Genomic DNA, 23,429 nt, shown 5'->3' with positions numbered 1-23,429 from the left:
ATGCTGGACAGGAAAAAAGCACCAAAAAAACCAAACAAAACCCCCCGAATTCTCACTTTAGAGATGAAGTCAGGACACTAGGGAGAGGATGTGATTGAGGTAAAACGTCCCACAGCTGCAAAGAAACAATCAGGATTTGGTATTTTACATGTTGGTTACACTTATTAAGCCAAGCAGAAGTTTCACACAAAAACAGGCCAATATGACATGCAACATAACAGGAGGGAAGTCTGAAGACCAACGACTCTTCACAAACGTGATGCGGTGCAGACAGTTCTTAGTTCCTCCTCATCTTCCTCCTCCAGGTGAGCCAGCGGACTCCAACTTTCCTGAAAACTTTCTCATTTTCCCATCTCCACGTCTTAGCAGTGGAGAATAACATCACCATGACAACGGCACCGTTTTGCAAACATTGTTTTATTAATCCATTTGTCAGTTTGTAATATATAAATTACTTTTAAAAACGTGAGAAGCGGATGCACCTACAAGGAGGACACGGCGTGAAAACACAGGAGTTGTAGAAAACCTGGACTGTGTTCACAGAACCATCTGGCCAGCCGACGTCTGCTCCTCCTCCCCGTTCTGGACCTTTATTTTGTGTGGACACAGCCTGTTTCTATGGTTTAAAAAAGTTAATGGGCATCATCTTCTCCCGCGTGCCACTTCCCTTTCCCGTCGCTCCTGTGGGTCTCAGTCTGTCCTGATCAGTGCAATGTGGGGGGGCGACTCACAGCAGCCATGGCCCACTACATGGAGAGGGCAGAGCGGGGTGGTCGGTTGCCGGGGGAACGGCTCTGTTGGCGGACTAAGGCGTCTGGCAGCGTGCTGGCAGCTCCTCCCCCTTTCCCTCTCCTCGTGTCGAGCTCACATTTCATTCGCCAGGTCATCGTGTTCCCCTGACGACAGGTCACCGTTGGCGCTGATGGTGCTGCTGTTGTCCTGGTAACCGGGGGGCATGAAGGCCAGGCAGTAGGGGTATATCTTATGGCAGGCAGCCCGGTAAGCCTCAGCTGCCTTCTGCTGGCCTTCACCAAGATGGCCGTCACGTAAAGCCTCCAGGACCTCAGTGCAGATCTGCAGCACACACACATATTCAGAAGATTTGACAGAGCAGACAGAAGATGTGTGACATCTGGTGGCTGAGATGAGGCGTCAGACCTGGATGCTTCTTCCAGACAAGGACTCATCCAGAGCCGTGGCGATCTCACAGGCCATCTTATCAGAGGGAGGCTCCAAGTAAACCATCATCTTAGCAGCTAGGAGCACAAAGCAAGCACCGGTTACTGCACACACATTTACATCGAGGTCAAACCTGCAACTATGGAGCTGAGAGAGGGACAAGTTTTCTAGTTTTTTTGTCAGCTAATCCTGACAAAGGTTCTCTTTTTCCTTTATGTATCCATAAATCGACTCCTCTTTAGGGAGCGAGAACAGTCTCACTGGCCAGACAGTCGTTACTTTTACACGTAACAGAAAGTTTGGTTGTGGACACAGAATCTCCTCCGTGCCTGGTTAGGGACAAGAGAAATCTGACGTTTTGTTCTTGTAGAACTAGTCTGTACTTTTAGACCTGATTTGTACGTGTACTTGTTATAGTTTCTAACATGGAAAAACGGTGTAAAGGTGACCGTGTGCGGCGTACCAGCCAGTCGGTGTGGGATGGAGCTGGCGTGTTGGCTCAGGTAGTTCTTATTGAAGCTCTGAGGGTTGCTCTCTCCAAACAGCCTGGAGATCTCCTGCTTCAGCACCGTCCTCACCGCCTCCACCAGGTCCGCGCTCTCACTCACTGCACATAACAAATAACGACAATGAAGCTTTAAATTCATCTACAGACGAAACACCGACATACAGGCATCAGTCTCAGCTCTCAGTGGAAGACCTCACCTCCTTTGAAGAAGCGAACTAAACATTGATGCAGCCAAGGGTTGGAGGGCTCCATGGCCACGGCTCTCTTTACTGACTGCAGCATCAGCAGGTACTTCTCTGGAGGAGGAAGATGGAAAGATGTTTGTTTTGTTTTGTTTTTAATCACATCAGCAGGGAAAACTGTAAACATCCAGATTAAAATAATGAAAAGATAAAATTTCCAGAATGAAGGATTTCATAAATAACTGGAATGATGTTTAGGTCTCATTCATGTTCATGCTGTTTTAATCATTAAGCTCATCTTCATCAGAGGAAACCCGGATCGAACGAAACCTGCTTTTTAAGGGTCTGACCTTTCCTGAAGTAGATCTCGAAGGCCAGTAGGTGAGTCTCGATCTTGTTTCGTACCAGGTTCTTCAGGGGGATCAGGAACTTGACCGCCTCTTCTAAAGGATTCTCTGGCTGGAAAACAAAGTTCAACATGATCTAAAACTAACCTGTAACGTCTGCTAAGCAGCTAAAAACCTTCATCCAGATCCCACCTTGGCCAGTTTGTCTGGTATTAGCTCCTCTTTCGGTCCTCCTATTTCCTCGTCATCATCCTCCTTCTTCTTCTTCTGGTTCTTCAGCTGCTTCTCTTTCTCTGCGTTCTTCTTCTCCTCTTCTAGCTGGGCCTTCTTCTGGGCTCTTCGTTGTTTGTTGCGCAGCTTCTTCAACTCCTTGTCTGTCAGATTCTCTGCACACAGCAAGAAAAAAAGAGATTTATTTCACTACTTTGAACAAAGCAGCTCCAGGAAGAGGACAGGAAGAACATCTGAGGACCAGTGATGGTTCGGGGTTGGATCCCTTTTCTCTAACTCCAACTCTAGAGATGTCAGCGTTCACATCTTCCGCCTGCTACATCAACCTCGGATGATGCTGCGTTCACAGTCCCTCAGAAGTTAGAAACACTTTCTGTCAACATCTACACAGTTCATTTAACCAGGACTCTCACGGTTTATTAGAATACGAGGAAATCTGAAATGTGAATCTAATTTCCTCTTGGTCAGTCTTTACATCAGTACTAACAGCTCTGGATGCTAGCAGGTAAAAACGCTCCTGTTTTAACCCGACCAGACCGAGGCTACAACTGGGACCAGTTCGCTCCCATCTGTCCTCCGTCCACCTGCAGACGGGGTAAAGGGACAGGAATTAAGTTACTTTAGATAAATGGAAATATAACTGTAAGTGAAACGTAATGCACTGAGGTTTGAAACAAACATCTTCACACGTGTGGCAGCTTGAGGATAGAACAACGTGTGAGCAGATGAATAAAAGGTTGTGTCGTCATACATCTACACAGACACAGATGTGCACAGAATAAATCTGCTTAAGTTTTTCTCTCTGCAAAAAATATTTTCTGCTGAAATGGTGACAGATGTGTGAAAGTCCCTCTGCTGCTCAGGAATGAGGCACAATAATAACGCTGCCAGTCAGAAGTTTGCTCTGAGCTCTCAGGCTGATGACGATCTCCAGGTTTAGTGTAGGAGGGGTGTTTAATGCCAGAAACTAAAGGTGAACAGGGCAACATTTACAACCAACATATCAACATGAAACTCTCTTGGTTTATTCCTCACATTAAGACTTTTATTTTTTTGTATTGCAAGTTTTTATAAATTCTGTGTTTGAACATGTAAAGCAGGTATTATTAGAAAAATGTGCAGATTTGCATACATTCCTAGAAAAAACTGAACACTGGATTAAAACAGGCTCAGAAGTTCTTTCTGGATTTTGTTGATTTATTTGGAGTCATGACTGGATTTAGGAAATTATCGCCGTCAACAACCAGAAAAATCTCCATTTTTTTCGCATAAAAAATTGTACTCGCTGCGCAGCACTAATATTTAAACTTCTGTCTAAAATCTAAAATCCCAGACAGCAGCGTGACTGGGAAGTTCGGTGTGTTTCGGTGGTGATGAAGTAGAGATTTCTGGATTTGGATTGTTAAATTCTATTTTGATAGAAAACAATATTTTCAGACATCAGAGTCAATCAAATTTATGGAAACAACAACGTATCACACACACGAGGAGATTTATTTCCTCCTACTGTGCTATCGTGTTTGTGGTTGGTTTTAGGTGACGTGCAGGGATTCCCAACACTTTTTATGGCTTTGAGTCCCGTCCCTGCTCTATGTGGGCAGATTACCTCCCTGATCTGTTCATTCATGCAGCAACATGAGCTATGCGGCGGTGTGCAGGCATCACCACACTCCTGTTTCCTGACTGGCAGCCCTGCTGATGCCCTCACTACGTCGCCCACCTTCATCACCCTGCACGCTTTCATCGGTCTACCACACACAGAGTCTGACCGGTGTCTGACTGGCTCTCCTTGTTGTCGTCGGTCAGAGGCTTGTCGTGGAGGCCCAGGTAGATCTGGATGGCGGTCCGAGCAGCTTTGTAGTAGAACGGATGCTGCCGCAGGACGTCCTCCAGCTTCAGCAGGTCCACGTAGGAGCGCAGCGTCATCTTCCTCATGCAGTAGGTGTGGAAGTCGAACTGGTCGTCTGTGATCTCCACAAAATGCTGAAAGAGAGGATGGAGAGCGTGTGAGGACCGAGTCTGTCCCAGTCTTCATGTGCTGGACGTCAGGCTGGAGATGCAGGACTCAGACTTTATCTGAAGGTTCATGACTTTTATACGGATTTTATTCAGAAACCAGACGACGTTTTTCTGGACGCATTAAGAGGCCGCGTTCACACTTTCTGCTCAAATCCAGTTTTTTAATGAAATTTTTGTGTGGTCTTTCACATTACCATTTCAATGCGACCTTCATCACACTGAAGTGTGACCGGTATGTGGCCCTGAAGTGACACGACGTCACGTAATATTTAGGAATGTAGTGGAGGCTGGACGTCTGTTCATCAGTGTGGACGTACTTCTCCACTCTGAGCCGACGAAATTCTGCCCAACTGATGAATGACAGCAGCAGACTGAGAAAAAGGAGAGCCCAAACGTTAACAACGGCCCTTTGTGGAGCCGTGGCTCTTCTGTACAGACATGCAGTCCAGTTCGTCTGTGCAGAGTCCTGCACGGGTCCAGTTTTACCAACCCGGACTGTCAGGATGATTAAACCGACCAGTGGATATGGTCCAGAGAAATCTGGACCCGACGATGTAGGATATAAGACCCGACCTGCACGTTAATGCATCGTAAATACACCCCGTCCCCCCCTTCACTGCCTTACTTTGCTTCATTCGTTCATGTTTTTAAAGTGATGCTGGTGTTTAGTCGTTGTTTCATTACAATAACAAAGGAAACAACAACAACAGTAAATATCGTGAAACAGCAGAATCGTGACGTTTGATGAAAATGCGTCATGACTGTTCAGACAGAGGTCGCTTCCACACAGGTCGGATATGTATCCGATCTAGAACCACATATAAAAGTGGCCTGGGTCCCATTGAAAAAATCTGATTTGGGCTGTTTGCTGTCATTAAAAAACAAGATATGAGTCACGTATGGGGAAAAAACCGGAACTGAGCTGCAGTGTGAACGGAGCCAGTTAAGTGTTTCACATCAAGAGAGATTTTAAATCAGACACCAGTAAACCTCACTTTGGTTTGATTTCATCAGCTGAAGCCACATGACCATCAGTGATATTTAAGAGCCAACAGAGCTGAAAACCTGGTCTTCTGCTACGGATACCTCTACAGAAACCAGCGCGGCTTAACCCCTGAAGCCCCCACACTCTCGGTACCAGGGCTGACGGTGCAGGGTGAAGCATCAGGTCTGTTAAATGCAGACGTGTGGTATCCACTCCAAGTCCAGAATCCCATTAAAACCATTTCTACAACCAACAATTAAAAGAGCAGGAAAACAAAGTCTGCAAAAAATTTAAAGAAATTCCATGTACACATTTCCACCTGTTTGAAGGATTTTTCTTCATTTTTTTTCTGCTTCTGGATAAAATGGCTTCCCGTCAGAAACTCTCCACAGTTTGTCCCAGATTCCTCATGGGATGACGAGGACCTCAGAGAAGACCACCGAGCTTGTACTAAAACCCCTGAAACGTTCTGGAGCTCTGTTTCGCTTCAGCTCCATGAATCTCCGCACAGATGACGTCCATGCGTTGATTGATGCTTTGCTGCAGTTTGTGTCTCCTGCAGTAGATTTTAAAAGTGCTTATTTACTATAAAATTCAACTCTCATTGACTTAAACGCTGGAATCTGTGGCGATGCTTCCACCTCTGACGAAATTTCACCAGTGTTTGTGTTACTGTCTCTTTTAAATGAAAATTAACTTACCCCGCCCCCAAGCTAACATCATTCCAGAGATTCTCCCGTTAGCACGGTGTGAGCGTTGATGAGGTCACGGCTGCAGATCTCTCCAGGCAGTAAAGGAAAGTCTCATGTTCTTCACGGTGCGCGCTGAAAACGACGGCTTTGTTTACATCTGCATGCTAGCGTGTGACGCGTGTGCAAAGAGAAACTCGTCCCGCTGCAGAAAGACGTCACCGTGCCATCACACCTGTCCACGACGCGGAGTTTGAGGTAGAAAATTTTCAGAGTGAGTCTTTAAGGCATGATTTATGTAGGGAAGGTAAATGTGGTTTCGTTTCAAGTCTTTTTTGACTTCAGAAAGTTTCGGTGTATAAAAGGTGTGTTTCAGTACTCTGCGTGGGGTACGCACATTCTCGCAGAAAGGTCAAAAATTTGCTCACATCATTGCAAAGCTGTTTTTTGTTCATCCCAACGTGTGCGTGGAACATGGCGAACGGAACATTTTGATGCGTACCCGTGTTTGGACACGAGGCCACAGGTGATTTCTAAGCAGGTGTGTTGTTACCATATATGGATACAAAGGAGCAGGAATGTTCAGGAACGTGGGATTTATCAGCAGATCTGTCTGACGGACGTTTTAAGGCTGACTCCGGGAAGCAGATGTAAATGAAGGCAGTGACTCACCCTCTCGATCTCATGGCACTTCTTCAGGGCTTCACCAAACTTGTTCATGGCCTTGTAGGCCAAGGCACACTCCGTCTGGAACCACATGCACTGCATCTCATTCAGGTTCTCCACTGCAGATGTTCCCTCCTGAAACATCATGTTTACGTGTTTACAAGCCAACACAACAAACTAACGCTTCAAATTCAAGCTGGTTAAAACCAGTTTCCTCAGTCTGACCCGTGTAAACTTGGAGCACATCTCCTCCGCCTCATTCACCAGTCCGGCCTTCAGCATGTACTTGGCACACTTGGAGTTGATGAAGCGGTCGGCGGTGTCGAGCGCCTGAGCCTCGTCCATCCATCGAGCCGCCTCCTTGATGTTGCCGGCGTGCTGCAGAGCAAGGCGACAGGCTGAGCATCAGGCTGGCTGGAGCAGGGGTTCAAAGGTTTCGTGTTTCTGTTTAAATGGAAAACAATTCCAAGGCAGGAGGAGAACTTGTTCTACCTTTTCTATCGTTCTGACTCCACAGAGGTGACGTCAGCTTATATGATGAGGTGAGTCAGTTCAGCTCATTACTACACGTATGTGCATCTAAAATAACTACCAGATCTGGAATAGTTCCTCTGATCAGCATGTGGCATACAGGATTTTTCTCTTCCAGACAGTTGGAATTAAATGTTTACTGGTTTATAGATCCATGCTGATCTGAGCTGGAAGCACACGGAAACTAATGAAAATATATTTTAAAAAACATTAAATATGTAAGTAGATAAATAACTAAATTTCTTTTTTGTGTGGTCGTTTCAGTGTGTGTATATACATATATATATTATATATATAAATCTATTCAATTTACTGTTGTCTATATATTTACATCTACTTACATATAATATAAATTTCATAAGTAAATTAATATTAAATAAATAAAATACATAAATGTGAAACTGGGGAAACTGCACTATTTTCCCCTCCAGTAATAACAGGCTGTTTATTTTGGTTTTAAACAGTTCAGTAAATGTAAAGCTCTTTCAGTAAATGTAAAGCTCTTTATTACGGTGTAACTGTGCTGTGCTGCTGAACTAAAAGGAGCTGGACGTCTGTGGGCGACACACCGTGTTGTGGGTGTAGTTTAGAGGTCAAAGTTCACCTTGTAAATCTTGGCCTTGATGAGGAAAAGCTCGATGAGCGTGGGCGTGCTGTCGATGGCGGTGTTGATGTGCTCCAGAGCCAGGTTGGGCTGGCCGATGAAGTCAAAGTGCTGCGCCAGGAAATACTGCACCCACAACAAGGTGGTGGGGGGCTCCTCTTTCCCATCATCTGAACACACAGATCACAGCGAGCTCAGCTCCACGTCTGCCCTCATTCATCAACGGATTGGAATCAATGACCATGAACTCACCGTTTTCACTAAACATTCGACAGCTTTTTAAACAGCTTTCATAGCTGACCACTAATTCTTCGATGATCATAACCTGCAGGACGGAGGAAGCAGCAACTTTAATAGCAGCGAGGGCGGGAGTTTCACCTTGTGAAGCAAAGTCAAGCTGCAAACCTTTTCTCTGTCACAGTAGAGGGATTTGAGGGTGGTGAAGACGGGCGGGCAGCCTTTACTGAAGTTCATCCTCAAGTAGGTGTCCAGACATTCACGAAACTTCTCCCCTGACCAGAACAACAAACAGTAAAAGAACAGGAAAGTCAGATTTCAACAGCAGAAGATCCAGGAGTGAGATGACCAGCAGACACCAGACTGCCCAGTTAAACATGCTTAAAAACACCCAAAATAAGAACAAGTGACTGTAAACAACAAATAAAACCAAACAGCAAGTCCTCTGAGTGGCTGTTAGACAAGTAAACATAAATATTTCACTCTGTGTCATTTTGCCGCTTTTCTTCGTACTCGGGTGGTTTTTAGACCAGTGAGTTCCACATTTCTGTGTTTGAACCACTGAGCAGACAACACCGAGGAGCATTTTCATGGTTTTCTGATTCATTAAGGATGTCAGCAGGTTCTCCCCACCATCATCTGTGAAGCAGCAGAGCGGTGGCTGTAGGCCCACCTGCAGGGTGGTGCAGCGGTGGCTGTAGGCCCACCTGCAGGGTGGTGCAGCAGTGTGCTGTGTTTACCTGTGAGGAAATTGAGAGGCAGCCTCCGAGGAACCAGACCTTTAGGAAACTTCACCCAGGCCTCCTCATAAATCCTGAAATGCTCCTCCATACTTCCTGGAAACACACACATACACACAAACATAATTTATTTAAAATTCATTCATTAACAAATTAATCAAAATAAACTTATTATATAAAAAACTCAAATAAATAAAGTTTTAAAAAATTAAATAAAAATAAAAAAGTAAAATATATAATACAAATACAGAAGTAAATTCAATAAAATAAATTGTTCAATAAATAAAAATACAAAACATCTAATAAAAAATACAACTGAACAGGTGATCCTCAAAGGTAGACAATGTCCATCCAAGGCAGAAAACCTGGGGATGAGTGAGCATACGGCTGCGAGCGAGAGCGACCGGCTGGGGGAGGGAGGCTGCCGGCGGATGGGGCGGTGGAGGCTGCAGGCTGATGGGGCGGTGGAGGCTACAGGCTGATGGGGCGGTGGAGGCTGCCGGCTGATGGGGCGGTGGAGGCTGCCGGCTGATGGGGCGGTGCAATAGGCCGGAGAAGCGCCAGAGGTGCGAGGGCCTTCATCGCTGCTTGCAGCTTTAATTTAACAGGTTTTTCAATGTTAATTCATACCGACTGACATGAACCAAGCAGTAAATATTACCGTCTACAGCCACGAGAGGGCGCTCTGGGCTTGCAATTTCCACCGTATTTGCTGCGTCTTTACCACTGAAAAAATTAACTTAAAGACAAGTGAGCAGAACAAAATGTCCCCAAGAAGAAAATCCTATTCTCCAGATTCCAAACTGCAGGTAGTAAAATACGCAGCTGAACACGGCGACTGAGCAGCAGGTGGCGGAGTTGCTCAGAAACGACACCGAGGATGAAGAATTCAATGGATTACGTGATGTGGAATGAGATGGGGAGCTCGCTGAACTTGCTTACCGGTGACTTGCTTGTTGGAGGGGCTTATGTTAACTTAGCTGTTCAGCCTCCCAGGTACGTTCTTTATGCTGTTATGAAGCTGAATGTGTTCAGAGTTTCTGCTACATAAATGACCACCGTCACAGCCAAATAAAAGCCCCCATGCGTTCAGAGTTATGATTATATTTAGACGTTACAACTGTAAATTATACTGTATGAATGGATCCATATGAACCTGCCTGAAAGAATCTAGAAAACTTTCTTATTTCTCTCTGATTTTCAGCTGGTTGACATGTTTTCTGACACATGCACTCTGTCCTTTGACGAAAACCTGTGTGTGCGTGCATGTCTGTGTGTGTGTTCTCTCAGCTGTGGTCACAGAGAGCAGCTATGACATGCCGTCACGGAAACCATAAAATAGCATCAGACTGTTTCCTGTTTGATAAAAGGACAAAATATAAACCTAGAGTTCTAGAGGAAATGTGACTTTAAATGACCATGTCAGATTCATTTCAAAATACATACGAGCGTGGTGACATCACTTCCTGTTGTGGAACGTGGTGGTCTTAGCGTTAGCTGCTAATGTGGGAACCTGTGGTCTTAGCATTAGTTGCTAATGTGGGAACCCGTGGTCTTAGCATTAGTTGCTAATGTGGGAGCCCGCAGTCTTAGCATTAGTTGCTAATGTGGGAACCCGCAGTCTTAGCATTAGTTGCTAATGTGGGAACCTGCGGTCTTAGCATTAGTTGCTAATGTGGGAGCCCGCAGTCTTAGCATTAGTTGCTAATGTGGGAACCCGCGGTCTTAGCATTAGTTGCTAATGTGGGAACCTGCGGTCTTAGCATTAGTTGCTAATGTGGGAACCCGTGGTCTTAGCATTAGTTGCTAATGTGGGAGCCCGCAGTCTTAGCATTAGTTGCTAATGTGGGAACCCGCGGTCTTAGCATTAGTTGCTAATGTGGGAACCTGCGGTCTTAGCATTAGTTGCTAATGTGGGAACCCGTGGTCTTAGCATTAGTTGCTAATGTGGGAACCCGCGGTCTTAGCATTAGTTGCTAATGTGGGAGCCCGCGGTCTTAGCATTAGTTGCTAATGTGGGAACCCGCGGTCTTAGCATTAGTTGCTAATGTGGGAACCTGCGGTCTTAGCATTAGTTGCTAATGTGGGAACCCGCGGTCTTAGCATTAGTTGCTAATGTGGGAATCCGCGATCTTAGCATAAGTTGCTAATGTGGCAACCCGCGGTCTTACCATTAGTTGCTAATGTGGGAACCCGCGGTCTTAGCATTAGTTGCTAATGTGGGAACGCGCGGTCTTAGCATTAGCTGCTAATGTGGGAATCCGCGGTCTTAGCATTAGTTGCTAATGTGGGAACCCGCGGTCTTAGCATTAGTTGCTAATGTGAGAACCCGCGGTCTTAGCATTAGTTGCTAATGTGAGAACCCGCAGTCTTAGCATTAGCTGCTAATGTGAGCGGTAATACGCTGCAAAATAGATGAATGTTATCCACACTGGTGAATGAAATCATCTGCAGGTGACATCATCTTGACAAGAGAAGATGATTTTGGACAGAGGCGACTCAGGAAACCAGGCTGTGTATAAATGCTAAGATCACACCAAGCCTGGGTAAGTCATGCGAGAGTATGGTCATGTAAAAATAAGTGGACATATAAAAAACCGATATGCAATTTTTATTTAAATCAAAACTGGACTTATTTCATTTGAATCGATTCAAACAGATACATTTTTTTTGTTTAGTTTTTTTTTTTACCCCAGAGCTATAAATAAATACTCTAGTATTAATGTCCACTAAAATTAAACAGAAATATGGTACCCAAATATTTATCAATTAAGAAGTGAAGAATAAATGTTCTATTCCATGCTGACTTCAGCACCGTGGTTCCAGCGAGCTGCAGGCATTCTGGGTCTTTGAATGATTAAAGGTGACATCTGACAGCTGGCTGGATGGTGCAGACGGACTCTAGTCCAGCCTTTCTAATGCTGCAGCTCGTCTCTTTGTCCCACAGATGTTGGGCTCCAACAACACGAGGCACATAACCTTCCTTTTCCGTGTCTGCAGGAGGAAACCTTTGCTTGATGATTCTACACCTTCTCCCCATCATTAGTTCAGGTACTAATGTTCATTTGATAGAGTTGTGTGAAGTTAACACGGAGGTGAAGACGGCGCCATCAGCATGGATACAGCTGAAGATGAGTAGTTTAGATACTGAGGAAAGCCCTTCTGTAGACTCATGTAATGAACTGATTTAAAGTTTTAAAGCTCACCTGGCTTTAAAGCTTTCTCCAGACCCTGGTAGTAGGCCCAGTTTCTCCGAGTTCCTCTCCTGGAGTCTTCTGTAGACCTCTGAGGCCTCCTCAGGCCTCTCCAGCTTCAGCAGCAGCTCTCCTGCAAACATAAACACACATTTTACCTCCATTTGTGTAGGTTAGCAGCTGTAAACAACAACGTGGATCAATCTGTTCTGCAGGTCGTGCTCATGGAGGTGAACTGTGAACATCTGATTTGTTTCCCCCACGAACGCTGAGCTCTTTAAGCTTTAAACACAGTAAAATACGTTCGAATGCATTTGTTTACATGGTTGCTGGTATCATGAAGTGGACGGAAGTGGGAGAACAGAGTTGTTGTGAATATGGCGGCGGTGAATAAAGTTAGTGTTTAACTTCAGAAATGAGTTCTTTGTGTGCAACATTAGAAGCAGTTTGGTCTGGTCAGCAGAAAGAGGAAACTCTTCCCACACAGTCCCAGTACGTCCATGCATCATCTCTCCACCCAATATTCAGGAGATTTTCCTCGTCCACTCACTGGGAAAATGTCTGTTGGACATGTTTTCATCCTCACACACACACATGCATGTAAAATCAGGCCTGTAGTATGAAAACAAGTGTGAGCCCACCTCTGGTCTCCTCCACAGCCAGTTTGTCACAGATCTGCTTCTCGTAGTTGTTGAGGTGGTCGAGGGCCTCCTTGTACAGGCCGGCCTCCCTCAGGACCTGGTTCTGGTACAGCAGCAGCTCACTGTACTCGTAGTCCACCTTGTCTGGGGATGTCTGAACCAAACACAAAATCAAGGAGGATTTTTCTAAAATACGGATGCTGATGAGTTTCCATCAGTGATGTTTCATGGTGCGATTTCCCTTAAAATGTTCCGCTTTTCTTCATGCATCTGACCTAAATGCTGTTTCCAGACTACTCATCCCTGACTTCTTCTCCTCCATCCTAATTTTTCTGGCCATTTTCACTGTGACAGGTCTCGTGTGTCCAGTCAGGACGAAGTCTACACTCAACAATCAGCTGATTTTCCCAAAGATCGTTCACGTCCTTTCAGGCCACTACAGCCCCTGACATTCCAGATCAGGATGAGATGTGGGATCAGAAGACTACTAGTAGGTGATCTATGGAGGTTTTCCAGGCATTTCTGTCCCGTCCAGGAGGTTTACAATCCAGCCACTAAATGTAGTTTTATTCAGAGACTCTATCTGGTAAATCCACAATGATCCATGATAACAGCATTATTTATCACATTTCATCATAAAAACATCACTATTACTACTATGTTGCTAAGAGACCTCTATTTAGACCTGGACATGATGATGAAACCACTTCCTGTCAGACTTTCCACCAATCAGAGAGCTTAGATTGATGGTAACGTCCAATCAGGAGCAGCCAAAGATCAACCAGTGAGCAGAAAGTTCTATGTGTGTGTGAAAAGAAGAAAAATAATGCTCCTCTATGGCTGGAATAAAGCCAAGAAGACGTTTCTGATGCACGGTGGCGCCACAAAGCAGCTGAGCTGGAGTTGGTTTAGTGAGGATAGCAGGTAAATAGTAGCAGGAATAACTGGAAATGAGGAAAAAGTGGAAACATGGAAATAGTTTCTGTTGTGTGTTTGTTTCAATAATATTTTTTCTCCTGAAAGACTTGAGAGAACGATGAGATGAGAAAAGGTTTGGTCACTGTTGATCTGTGTGTTATTTCTACAAAGTTCTGTTAGTAATAAATTCTGCTTTCTTCTTCTGGTCGACATTTATGCTGCTACATCTATTCATACATTCATTTTACATCATTTTACCTCCCAGTCTGACAGCTGCTACACACTGGTTTATACTGGGATTAAAAGCTGCTACAGACTGGTTTATACTGGGATTAAAAGCTCCAGCTGCTACAGGCTGTTATATGTTAAAATTAACAGTTGTACCAAATATATATAAAAAAACTACTTGGAGATTTAATATGTTATTTACAGAAATCTGTTTGTTTACCTGTTGTGTTTTGCGGAACTCTTCAACGATCTTAGCAGCCATCTCAAAGTCCTCCAACAGGTGATAAGCGACTGCGTATCCGATCCAGGACGCCCGCTGGGCCGGACGGAGCTGCAGCAGCTGGTATCGAGTCTCCTGGAGACAAAGGCAGAATCAAACGTTGGTTTATGCAGTTCTACATCATCCAGCTACGTCATGACCTGTTCCCGACCGTCTCTGTGGCGGTTTCTCACCCTGTATCCCTCCAGGTCTCTCATCTGGATCTGCAGCAAGGACAGGTCTCTGAGGATCTGCAGGTTGTCCTTGTCCCACTTCAACGCGTTGCGGTAACACTTGATGGCCTCATCGTACTTTTTATCCGAGCGCTGCAGCAGGCCGTAAACGTGCCAGCCTGGAGGGCGGGGGGCGGTTCAGGAAGAAAACATCCCAGTGTTTGTGTTTCACAAAGAGAAATGAAGCAGAAATGAAGTAAAAAAAAAGAAGTCGAAAGTCCTGTTAGGACACGTAGGACCAGATGGGAGCGCTGCAAGGATACAGACATGGCTCTTCAGGTCATTACGTAGACCTCGTCTCACCAGCTCGTACGCCTCCTCCTTCTTACCCAGACAGTTAAGAGTTAAACCCTTCATAGCCAGCGTCTCTAAAGACCAAAGAACAGAAACAAGACGGACGTTCAGAGATGTCAAACATCAGGATAACTGTTCAGAAAAACTACATTTAGGATGTATAATTATCAGGTAGCGAATGGAGGAAGTTTCAACATTCAATGAGAGAAGATGATTTTTATGAATATATGATTATTGGAGCTCTAGACTTCGGGGGAGCTTCAGGCTGGGAATCAAACCTGCACCAGCTGCATGGAGGAGCAGTATTCTCTCTCTCTATGAGCCTCCTGCTCAACCAGGTGTGCTTAGTGCCATCAACATCCTTTTTCTAAGTCAGTCTGTCCTCCAGTGGTTCTGTGGACATGGACGAATATTTTCCCACCGCTCTTCTTCAGCACCGCCTCCAGCTTCAGCTCGAAGACTCGGCTACGGCAGAGGCTGCTCTGGTTTTCTGACAACACTCCTCCTTGTTTTTAACACTTCACCAAAAACAGAAGCAGCTTCTTCACGTTTTCCCGAGTCACTGAGGGCCGCTTGTCTTCATTTCTTGGACAACGCTGGTGTTTCTGTTGGTCTCGGAGCTGTCGCTAGCTTCCTGCCACTTCAGGTGACATCACACAGACAGGAAGCTGCATCGGTCAGAATACGCTGGACTCTTGTTCTGGTTTTCTTGTTTTCTTGGCTCAGATACTGTGAAAAACTCTTAAATTAGTAGGGAAAGCAGATCAAACCCTCATATTTCACATTTCACAGCTAATTCCATCTTAATGCTGCAGAAATCATAGACGGCCTGCTGCCGCACACACGATGTGCAAGTCCTCATAGAATAAAAGCTGAGACAGTAGCCCTCACTGGAGCTGTGTTTGAATTAAACAGCTTTATTTGACTTTACAGATGAGTGTAAGGCAAGTGTCTTCTGTCCTTGTTATATGACCTTATCCCTCACTGCTGGCGGGTTAACTCCTGTGTGAGACCAGAAGTCTCGTACTAGGGAACGTACCTGGTATAAGAGGTCAGGTCACACCTATGAAGTCAGCTGTTCAAAGCAGCATCATACTTCTAAACTCCTGTAAACTTTTAATGCAACAATCTGACAGACTTTTAAGGTAATCAATTAAATTGTTCATCAGTACAAAGTTTATCTCTCCAGTCATACCAATGATGTCCTGATAAACCAACTTAAACCATTTATTTACTTTCTTTCAGTCTGAGAGCGAACAGCAGGAAGTGGCTGTGGGTGACGTTTTGGTTTGGTGTGAAGGAGCGACGTCACATCTTACCTCCATGCTCTGCAAACTTTGGGTTTCCCAGGATCTGCTTGCAGAACTTCAGGCCATTTCTGTACTGCTTGTGTTCGTAACATCTCTGTGAGGAAAGAGAGAGCGGACGTTCGGTCAGGCAGGTTCAGGAAAAAAGGGACATTACAGGAAATCTGGTGAATGCAACCACTGAGATTCCAGTAAACACAAAGAATGATGTCCTGCAGGAAGCAGGGAGCTGTCACTGGAGACTGGAAGGTTGTAGTTGAGATGTCTGATGATGATGATGATGATGAGATGCCTGGCTCAGAGCAACATACTACCCACACCAACCACCAACTCCCACCCACTAACTTCTTCACTTCTGTCCCCGCCTGACAGGAGATGACAGATAAACTGTCCTCATCCAGAGAGGGTGGAGTTACTGTCAGTTGTAAACAGCTAACAATGCTTTTAAGCTAACAAATGAAGTTTGATGGTGAACATCTTCAGCCTTCGTGTTTGTGTTGTAAATAAACTACTCTACGACATCTCCAAATGACTACAGCATGGTTATTTACTACTACAACCACATATAAACTTCCCTTATGAAGTAGCTCCCAGCCGCCAACTACAAACAAATAAGCTAACTCAGCTTTCCACCTAGACTTGGACATGGCTGTCAGGTGTCAAGCAGCTTTGTCATTGATCAACTTCAGATGTGTTGCGAGGCTAAAGCACAAACTACAGCCCCAGCGTGACTGTTTTCTGTCCTGCCTCCTTACAGATATAGGTTTATGACAGAGTCGTGAAGATTTAAAAGCATCTTTGCTCAATTCACGAGCAACTTACAGCTGCTAGCTCTGATCGCTACAACGGACGGCTACTTGGTAAAGTAGCATTAGCTGACAAGCTAACGTTAAGTGAGGGATTTTAGCCTACCAAAATTCTTTTGAAGAGAGCATTCTCCTTCGGCGGCAGGGTGATTGTGGGCATTGTGCTGGCTTCCTATGCCACTGTGGATTCACACATGAATAATATATTCACGGAGGAAGAGATCCTGGACTGCTTCAGTCTCTTCAGGCTCCTCTCTCTCTCACGTGTTGAAGCCGAGGCCCCCCTTCCGAGCAAAATGGCCGCGGTGCTTTTCCTCCGGGTCAGGCAGCTGTCTGAGTCTGCGTGTCAAACACCGGTGCTCTGATAGGAGAAATACATATTTCATTCTCTGATGCACCTCATAAACTCTACAGAACGAGATTACGAAATAATATAGACTCTCACGCTTTAAAAAGGTGGCAACCAAATTTAATTCTAATTTCTACATCTAGACATAAACTTGAAGTACAAAACACACTCCCGTATTTCTTAAAAAAAAAAAAAATCTACAAACAAACTCAATTTGTTCATATAAGCTAAATAGAATCTCAGTTTTAGTGCCTGTGAATGTTTTCCGCAGTTATCAGTTAATAATGATTTTTTTTTATTATTTGAGTCAGATCTCAGCTACCATTTTTAAGCGGGAAGTGGTACTTAATTTAACTATGGGTGTATAATTGTTGAAAAATAATTCAATTAAATTTTACTTATTTGTTTGTTTATTACATAAATTTCTGAGCTGTTCTGGGTACAACCACAGGCTGGTTGAGAGCCTGATCGATTTCTCGATGCTCGTCGACTTGGACCTTCCAGGCAGTTTAATCGATCGCTGATATTCGGGATTTAACTTCACACGAAGAGACCCGGTTAACGGCTGAAATGACGGTCGCGCGGTTATTATCTCGAGCTGTTGTCGTCAGCAGAGGTAAATAGTATTAATTAGGTCGTAAACACACTTCAATTTTTAAGAGCCCATGTTTGATTTGTGTATTTACATCGATGTGTTTATTTTGAAGCTTGACCTTAGCTTAGCATCTCCCTAGCAGTCACAGCCGCAGTCTCGTCTCTAAAAGTGTGTGAGCTGAATTTATTGCTATTGAGCCTATTTCTTTACCATTAAATATTAATATTAATTTTTATGCTGTTCTCCAGTTAGTTCGCAGTGGTTGCATTTGCACCAAACAATCTAATAGGAAACTATTGACGTAAAATACGTAAATGTAAACATCACATAAAATTATTAGGAAGGTCTTTATAAACGCTATTATTCATTTAAATTATCTTTTAGTTTAGTGCTTTCATATTCCTGTTTAACCCAAACGCATTGATTACATTACAGGTATAGGTGTCTTTATACGGGATAGTAAAATAAAGTATGAGACATAAAGGAAATAAAAGACATGATGTGACGCGAGTTCTGCTCATTCATCGTTAAAATCAGGCGTGTTTTTCAGGTGGATCCAGATCTGCATTTACAAGCTCCAAACCCGACCCTACCAAACCCAACTGGCTTCGGGTGGGTCTGGCCTTCGGATCCTCTGCTGTCCTCTGGGGCCTGGTAAATAAAATCCACAGCACGAGACTGAACCAGAGTACAAACACAGCTGAGTTTGTTGCCTTTAATGGAGACTAAATGTTGTTATTTTTAATCCAGTTTTAAAAATCATCTTTAAGTTTAAACTGGTGATATAAAATCAATCACACTAAATGAGTATTTTTGACAGAGGGAACATTAAACTGTTATTTTTCTTCTTATCATCATCATCATTATTATTATTATTATTATGACATTTTTGTTTTAATTTGACAAAAGAAGGAAAAGAAAGCAACACTAATATTTGTCCGTATTTTAAAGCCCTTTAAGTCGTCTGAATAATCCACATTAGTTGACCGAATCTTCCATAAATGATTTTATATCAAAAAATGAAGCTGAGTTGTGTTTTCAGCTATGACATAAGACTAATGTGTGTTCAAAGTATAATGTTTATTTACTGTAATCAGATAACAAATATAAACCACTTTTATTAATTATTATTTAATATTATTTGTTCGTTGGCCTGAGTGAATCGAAAGCAGCAGAGATCTAAAAGAGCTGAAGTAGCCGAGTCGTGAAAGATGCTTAAAAAGCTTTAAAAGTGCAGATTCTGAGCTGTGCAGAGCTTTAAACCAGACTGGATGGCGAGGTTAGGACCACGATAGTCATGTCTCTCTCCAGCAGATTAGAAAGGCAGTTTTGTGTTTGATCTAAAGTTTGATCCAGATTTGACTTTTTTAAGAGAGACTGAACACACAAACAGGTGCTCGTCATAAAATGAGAATGTCATGAAAAAGTTGATTTATTTCAGTAATTCCATTCAAAAAGTGAAACTTGTATAATGTAGACATTCGTTCCTCACAGACTGACATGTTTAAAATGTTTATTTCTTTTCATTTTGTTGATTATAACTGACATCTAATGAAAACCCCAAATTCAGTATCCCAGAAAATTAGAATAGATTAAATTAGATTAAAAAACATCCAAAAGGATGAGTTAGAAAAAAATCACCCCCTCACAGCTGTCATGAAGGTAAACTTGACCTATTAATCCTAAAATGTGTTTTTGTACCAGGCTTTTAACATGTTTATTTCTACTGTGAAGTCTTTTTAACATTAACGTCTGTGGGGATTTGCTCTGTTTTGGAGCCTCTAGTGGACGAGGGGGGAACTGCACCTTTTTGCACTTCCGCATAGGCTTCACTTTTCACCGCTTGGTGTACAGCTGCTGGTGGTCGTCCTGCACGTAGCAGCAGAGATTCCTCACGTTTCTCCTGGTGGTTGCCGACCGTGTCCAGCATGTCCTGCAGAGTTTCTGGTTGTCGTCTCTCAGCTCTCTTGTAACTGAAATAGTTCCAAATGCTGTTTGTTCTTCTGCATGTACGTTTGCCTCGTTCTCATATCCTTCCACCGTCACAACGCTCACGCCGTGTGCTCTGTCGCTGCAGACGTTAGCGTCTACATGGAGCATTCAGGACATTTCATTTACTGCTCAGCAGCGTTTGGAACAACCTCACGTCACTTAAAACATAAAACCACCATTAATTTCACTGAAGGCAGTCGGAGCAGTGTGCCATATATTGCGCCGCCCTAATCCAGGTGTTTACGTTTAAAGAACCATCTTTTTAGAAAACATGAACAACCTGAAATTTCTGGAGAAAAATAAATGAAGTTTCAGCAACAGATTATTGATCAATCTGATTATTATTTATTAATAATAACCGTTTCCAGAGCACATGGATCTATAAACCAGCAAACATTTCATCTCAGGTATCTGGAGCAACTTTACCAGGTCTACACGTTATTTTAAATGTACATACAAGTATTTTTCCACATGTGTGCAGCTATCCTGACACCTGAACCGACTCACCTTATCACACACACCGAAGTCACGTCTCATCCGGCTGAGACCGGAGCTGGAGTTTGAGGTTTCTTCCAGCTGTTCGGAGTTAAGAGGAAACAGTACATAGAATTTTATGATTTAGGATTATACATATTTATTATTATATATTATTATATTTAATTGTTTTAGATTTTTATTATATATGATGTAGATAAAAAAAAGATAAATTTGAAAACAAATTCTCTTGTGACACCAGATGGCTGTAAATGTTGTGCAGACAACCAAGGCTGTGACGTCCTCGTATGAGGACGTGAAACCTCACATTAGATTAGAAATGAAAGGGACTTTTATCAGGACGCTACAGTTTTTATTTTCATATTAACTTCTTCTTCCCGCGGCCAGACGGGGAGAGCTGTGTGTTCTGGGATGAGGAGCGTTAGCAGGTCTGAATGAGGCGTGATGATGAGGGGAATCCATGTTTCTGACGTTTGGCTTGTCGTCTTCATCCTGCAGCTTTTCAAACAGCACAGCTCAGACGTGCACGAGTACAGAGTGAGAAACGGCCTGCAGTGACCTGAGCGGCGGCAGGACAGGTGTGTGTGACGCCGAGCCGTCTGAGGACGCCTTCTCTGTTCATGAATTAATACCAACACGATGCTGTCTCTTCTGGCCTCTTTCAGACCATCACATCCTGCTTCTGTTTCTTCGTCTCTGCTCCCTCATCCTCAGCTCTGTAAAATGAAATAAATGGTTATCATGTGGAAACTCTGGGTCCTGGTCTTCTTGTAGAGGCTGGAAGCAGCTGATGACCTACAGAGGCTGAACTCCAACACATCCTCACCAGTCGGCACAAAACGTCCGTCATTAAAAAGAGTCGAATGTTTGTTGTCAGTTCAGCGTTAACGTTCCTCCAGTCCTCGTGTCTGGAACAAGCTCGCACTGAAAGATGTTTTACAGCGTTTTCACCACGTTTAATGAACGCCAGGTTCTTTATTACATCGTATGAATAAACGAGTCATAATTCCAGCACTCGTAGGGATGAAGAGGTCAGGGATGTGACGTAAACACCTGATCATTACAGCCGTTTATTATCAGGTGCCCCCCCAATGCACCACAGGCCAGAAACCTGTTGCTAAGCGTCTCTAGAAATCCATTTATTTTATAATTCCAGGTTTTTTCTTTTAATGTTTAATAATAAAACATTTCAAAATGCATTTCAAAGACCCCCAAGGACACTTTACAACATCAAAACAACATATAAAATAAGGCAGTCGGGAAGAGAACATAAGAAAACACGGAAATGGATGAATGGCAGAGTAAATTTGCAGCTTCATGGTTACAGTGAGGAGGCAGATTGAACAGGTGAGTTTTACGTCTGGATTTGAAGATGGCAGAGGTCCAGAGCTGGGGAGCAGAGCCGCTGAAGACTGGGTCCCCGGTGGTACGGAGCCGGGCAGGGGGCGCAGCGAGGTGTGCGGAGGAGGAGGAGGATCTAAGGGAGCGAGATGGGGTGGCGATGTGGAGGATATCGGACAGATGTGGAGGGGTGGGGTTGTGGATGGACCTGGATATGGTAAAATACTGGGAGCCAGTGGAGTTGCTGCAGGATGGGGGTGATGCCAGAGAGATGCGAGTGAAACCAGTCAAGGGGAGTGCTGCATGGTACCGATGGAGGAAAAGGGGTGAGGGATTGTATCAAAGACCACACTGAGATCAAAAAAGATGTGAAAGGAGAAGAGACCAGAGTTGGCTGTGATGAGGAGGTTTGTAGTTTCTGTACTGGGACGGGGGCGAGAACCAGACTGCAAGACGGGTGTGAGTGGAGGTGGGTGGCAGCTACTCTTTCTAGAATTTTGGAGATGAACGGTAAGTCAGAGATGGGGTGGAGGTTATTGATCAGAAGCAGGTTTTTTCAGTAGTGGCAGATGCAGTTTTATCAAGGCAGTTATGAGGGGGAGCAGTGAGAAGAGGCCAGGTTTGATCATGGGTGTGGGGAGCTTGGATTTACAGATGAGGTCAGACATCTCAAACAGTGGGGATTTGAAAGCTAGAGAAGGGCTGGCAGTGGAGGGATGAATTTAAACATGGTGAATTTTCTCTGTGAAAAACAGCATCAGCTGAGGACCGGTGGGGGGTGGGGGGAGTTGGGTGGGGGGAGAATTTAGCTCAGCAGTGAAAACACTATTTGTGTTTCCTTCATTTGTAATTATCAGACTAGAATAGTAGTTTGATTTGATTTCAGCAACTGAGTCCTTGTAATAAATTAGTTCTGTACATTTCCTTGTGAACCGTGAGAACAGTTCTTTTATGGAGCCACTCAGGTTGACGAGCTTTTGCTTTCATTGTCCAGAGTTCAGACGAGTTTTACACACGGCACAAAGTGACCCTCTGCTTACGTGTGATTTCAAATTAAATGTCTTAATAATTTGTTTTAAATAATTACTTAAGCAGTGAGTGGGGCCATCCATCATCCATCCATCCATCCATCATCCATCCATCATCCATCCATCCATCATCCATCCATCATCCATCCATCCATCCATCATCCATCCATCATCCATCCATCCATCATCCATCCATCATCCATCCATCCATCATCCATCCATCATCTATCCATCCATCCATCATCCATCCATCCATCATCCATCCATCATCCATCCATCCATCATCCATCCATCCATCATCCATCCATCATCCATCCATCCATCATCCATCATCCATCCATCCATCCATCCAACCATCATCCATCCATCATCCATCCATCCATCATCCATCCATCATCCATCCATCCATCATCCATCCATCATCTATCCATCCATCCATCATCCATCCATCCATCATCCATCCATCATCCATCCATCCATCATCCATCCATCCATCATCCATCCATCATCCATCCATCCATCATCCATCATCCATCCATCCATCCATCCATCCAACCATCATCCATCCATCCATCCATCCATCCATCATCCATCCATCCATCATCCATCCATCATCCATCCATCCATCATCCATCCATCCATCATCCATCCATCCATCCATCCATCCATCCATCCATCATCCATCCATCCATCATCCATCCATCCATCCATCCATCCATCCATCCATCCATCCATCCATCCATCATCCATCAATCATCCATCCATCCATCATCCATCCATCATCCATCCATCCATCATCCATCCATCATCTATCCATCCATCCATCATCCA

The 23,429-nt window shown here is 44.0% G+C and overlaps 2 protein-coding genes across 3 annotated transcripts; one reads left to right on the top strand and one right to left on the bottom strand.

Annotated features, from left to right (window-relative positions):
- Window positions 1–398: 398 nt before the first annotated feature.
- Window positions 399–17,099, bottom strand: LOC121643282 (N-alpha-acetyltransferase 15, NatA auxiliary subunit-like). Its single transcript, XM_041990624.1, is given in 21 exon segments — window positions 399–1,074; window positions 1,159–1,256; window positions 1,643–1,786; window positions 1,885–1,983; window positions 2,220–2,328; window positions 2,409–2,602; window positions 4,217–4,430; window positions 6,813–6,941; window positions 7,032–7,184; window positions 7,942–8,111; window positions 8,194–8,266; window positions 8,347–8,453; window positions 8,919–9,014; window positions 12,125–12,167; window positions 12,169–12,245; window positions 12,754–12,907; window positions 14,120–14,254; window positions 14,353–14,510; window positions 14,655–14,759; window positions 16,005–16,089; window positions 16,905–17,099. Coding segments are annotated over 21 exon segments (2,607 nt in total). The 5' UTR covers window positions 16,959–17,099; the 3' UTR covers window positions 399–864.
- Window positions 17,100–17,632: 533 nt separating this feature from the next.
- Window positions 17,633–20,979, top strand: ndufc1 (NADH:ubiquinone oxidoreductase subunit C1). 2 transcript variants are annotated; one of them, XM_041990635.1, is made up of 4 exons: window positions 17,633–17,763; window positions 18,293–18,396; window positions 20,728–20,807; window positions 20,895–20,979. In XM_041990635.1, the coding sequence occupies exons 1-3, from the start codon at window positions 17,718–17,720 to the stop codon at window positions 20,785–20,787; spliced, it is 210 nt and encodes a 69-aa protein (XP_041846569.1). In that variant the 5' UTR covers window positions 17,633–17,717; the 3' UTR covers window positions 20,788–20,807; window positions 20,895–20,979. The 2 variants fall into 2 exon arrangements, with proteins under 2 accessions (XP_041846569.1, XP_041846568.1); XM_041990634.1 differs by having other exon boundaries at window positions 20,728–20,979.
- The last annotated feature ends 2,450 nt before the right edge of the window (window positions 20,980–23,429 follow it).

This window comes from Melanotaenia boesemani, chromosome 7 (assembly GCF_017639745.1).
Source record: "Melanotaenia boesemani isolate fMelBoe1 chromosome 7, fMelBoe1.pri, whole genome shotgun sequence".
Taxonomy (NCBI): Eukaryota; Metazoa; Chordata; class Actinopteri; order Atheriniformes; family Melanotaeniidae; genus Melanotaenia; species Melanotaenia boesemani.
Note: the sequence above shows the minus strand (reverse complement) of the source record. Positions and strands in the feature narration are given on the sequence as shown.